The sequence below is a fragment of the Pteropus medius genome, unplaced genomic scaffold (assembly GCF_902729225.1).
Source record: "Pteropus medius unplaced genomic scaffold, Ma_sr-lr_union100, whole genome shotgun sequence".
Taxonomy (NCBI): domain Eukaryota; kingdom Metazoa; phylum Chordata; class Mammalia; order Chiroptera; family Pteropodidae; genus Pteropus; species Pteropus medius.
In genome coordinates, this window is record NW_024348533.1 from 3014824 (window position 1) to 3018317 (window position 3494).

The 3494-nt window shown below is 59.4% G+C and overlaps 1 protein-coding gene across 1 annotated transcript in view; it reads right to left on the minus strand.

Moving 5' to 3' along the window:
• Positions 1–118: 118 nt before the first annotated feature.
• The window catches only part of GPRIN1 (G protein regulated inducer of neurite outgrowth 1), a 9171-nt gene continuing 5795 nt past the window's right edge, over positions 119–3494 (minus strand). The window contains exon 2 of the mRNA XM_039880326.1: positions 119–3492. Within this exon, the coding sequence (XP_039736260.1) occupies positions 958–3492 (2535 nt within the window). The 3' untranslated portion in view covers positions 119–957. The remainder of the gene's footprint in view (positions 3493–3494) is intronic.

Here is a 3494-nt window from a genome sequence, read left to right on the forward strand (position 1 = left end):
GCTGACAAGAGTTGGGGAATATTTTATTATCAATGTACATTGTGACAGTTTGTAGCCAAAAACTTCGCTGGAGGAGTGGGGATGGGGTACTTGAGTGGTCCTCAGGGATTGGTGGGGCTCACAGCACAGGGGAGACAAAGGGCTGGAGAGGGCAGCCTTTAAAGGACAACTGTGGTTGTAGAATGAGCTCTCCATTCTGCCCCAGTACCCAAGACCAGCTGTCACTCAGGCTGCCTGTGGTCCAAGTCCAGACCTGTCTGAGACCTTCTAACCTTTCTGACCTTCTGACTCCTTTCAATTGCACCCCCAGGGCACTCCTGCAGCTGCCTTCCCTGGCTGGGAATTGTGAATGAGTGTCCTGTGAGGGTGGACATAGGGGCTGGGGGTTGGGCCAGGTGAGGGGGAGACTGGAATTGGGGATGACTACCATCAGCATGCAAGAGATGCCCGGGCCATGGGGGCCAGCCTGTGGCGAGGACTTGTACTCATACATGCCCAGGGCCTCACATTCAGAACCTTGCACACTCAGGAGCCTCGCACACTCGAAGCTTTTGTGCAGTCTCTTCCTTCCATTCTGGGGAATTGGCGGCCACTGTCAGCACATCAGTCTAGACATCTCAGGAGCCTGCCTCAGCTCTCAGGGCTGGGGATTGGGGTGCTGAGCGGGTGCCCAAGGTTGAGGTCACCCAGTGTGATGGGGAGGGAGTGGAGCTGAGGCTGTGAGGAGACAATAGGGTGTCAGGGCTGGGCTCCGTGGGCTCATGACCATGAGGGAGCTAGGTAGAGGGGGTTCATTTGTGTGGGAGGGGAAGCGGGTTAGAAAGGGGATGAGAGGGCCCTAGAGGCTGCCCACCCCTCCGAGGCCTGTCGTGCCTCCAGGGGATCCCTTCTAGTGGTCTGGGGTCAAGAAGGGAGCCTGAGAAGGTTGGAAACCTGGGCGTACAAAAGGGGAGCAGATCACTCGGCCGTGGGTCGCGCCCGTGAGCAGCACCGCGGCCGGCGGACGCTCTGCAGCAGCGCACGGAAGAGGCCAGGCGGGCGTTTGGCGGCGCCCTCGGGGGGCGCGGCACGCACAGAGCCCGCACGGCCCGGGCCCGGGCGGGCGGCAGGCGGCTGCGCCGGTGCCCCTTGACGGCCGTGCTCCTCGATCTGCCGCTCCAGATGCTTTTGGATGGCCATGCCCAACACCTCCACCTCCATGGAGGCGCCGTACACCTCCCACGTCATGCCCTTTTCGTCCCAGCTCACGTCGCGCACGGGCTCGGCTGCTTCTGGGGGCGCCACGGCGGCTGCTAGCACGGAGCCAGGCCGCACCCGAACCTCGGGAAAAGCAGGCGGCACGGTGGGCGGCGCGGCGGCCTGCGGTGTCATGGGCCCGGTGGCCACGGAGCGCATCTCGGCGGCGCCCAGCGACACTTGCAGGCCCGCGTCCCGGCGCGAGGGCGGCCTGGGCGCGGGGCTGGGCGCGCGCGGCATCGCCTGGAAGCTGAAGGCCGGTCCGCCCGCGCCATCCTGCGGAGACATGGGGCTGACGGCCACCGACACGCAGGCCTGCGCGCCCGCCTGCGTGCCCGCGTCCTCGCGCGGGGGTGGAGCGCTAGCCTCCCACGACGGTGCCTTAGTGAAGTTGTCGCGAGTCCGCGGCCCGGGCGAGGGCACAACTGCCTCCGGGCCGGGACTTCTCTGGGTCCCAGCGGCTGTCGCGTCTTTCTGGCGGAGGCTGGACTCCAGCCCTGGCTCCGCACGGTCCCCGCTACTCCCTGCACGGGAGGGAGAATGGGATGAGGCGCAGGCATTGCCATCTGATCGCCTGGAGGAGGAGGCCTCTGCCTGCTCCAGAGTCAGAGGCACCACCTTTTCCGAGGATGGGGTCTCTGCTTTTCCCAGAGACGCAGAGTCGGCCTTCCCTAGGGCCATAGGCTCCACCTTCCCAGAAGCAACAGGGTCTGCCTTTCCTGAGGATCTGGGATCCCCCTTCTCCAAGGCCAGGGGCTTCTCCTGCAGAGATGTAGCCTCTGCTTTTCCTGATGAAGTGCAGCTCTCCTGCTCAGGGGGCTTTGTTTCTGCGTTGCCTTGGGACTTGGGTTCTGCTCTTCCCATGGCCCTGGGGTCCACCTTTGTAGAGTTCACAGGATTCCCCTTCTCTAGAGGAAGGGGATCCACCTTTTCCACTGGGACGGCTTCTGCTTTTCCCGATGGTGCCAAGACTGTTTTTCCTAGAGTCACGGGGGCCACTTTTCCTGAAGACACAGAGTCTCCTTCTCCAGGGCACACCGTTTCTGCCTTCCCTCTGCCCCCAGGGTCCACCTTGCCCAAGGCCTGGGGAACAGCCTCCCCTGAGGCCACAAGACCCACCTTCTGTGAGGACAGCAAATCTGCTTTTCCCCCAGTCACTACCTCAGCTTTAACAGAGGATGAGAATCCAGCTGTCTGGAAGAACTTGGAATCCCCTGGACCTGAGGGCACAGGGTCTATCTTTCCTGAAGACTCGGGGTTCACTTTTCCAGAAGATGATGTTTTTGTATTTCCCACAGAAATGGGATCTACCTTTCTGGAGGGTGCTGGGTCCTCCTTTCCAGAGGATATGGTTTCTGCCTTTCCTACAAAAGTCGGTTCAGCCTGCCCAGGAGACAAGGGCTCTGGCTTTCCCAAGGACACAAGATCCACCTTTCCCAAAGAAACTGGGCCCGCCTTGCCTGAAGACACAGGATCCACCTGTCCAGCAGAACCAGTTTTTGTCATTCTCACAGACATGGGATCTTCCTTTCCTGAGAAGGCAGGATCTGTCTTTTCTGGAAACTGAGGGTCTTCTTTCGTGCATGACACAGTTTCTGCATTTCCCATAGATACAGGCTCTGGCTTCTCCAAGAATGTAGAGTCCACCCTTCCTGTTGACCCCAGAGCCATGATTCCAGGGGATACAGGCTCGATTTTGCCTGATGACCCTGGAGTCGGCGTTCCCACGGACCCAGGATCTGTCTTTCCTTCAGATGCAGAATCTGTGTTTTCCAAGGACGGGGGATCTGCCTTTCCTGAGGGCCCGGGATCTCTCTTTCCCAAGGACATGAGATCTGCCTTGTCTGCAGATGCAGGACCTATCTCCTGCGAGGAAACAGGAAGCTTTTGTCCTGAATACCTGAACTCCTGCCTTGGACACTCAGGATCCACTTTGGCCGACGATACAAGATCCTCTTTCCTCGGAGACACTGCATCTACCTTGCCAGAGCACGCAGGATCTTCCTTTCCCAAGAATCCAGGATCCTCCTTTCTTGAGGAGCCAGGATCCATCCTTCCAAAAGCCACAGGATCCTCCTTTCCTAAGATCGCAGGCTCTGTCTTCCCTACTAACTTGGGATCTGCCTTTCTCAAGGACCCAGCATCTTCCTTTCCAGTAGAAGTAGATTCTGCCTGCTTTAAAGACTTGGAGTCCATCTTCTCCAAGAACATAGGATTTCTGTTTTCCAAGGACTCGGTCTTCACTGAGGGCACAGGCT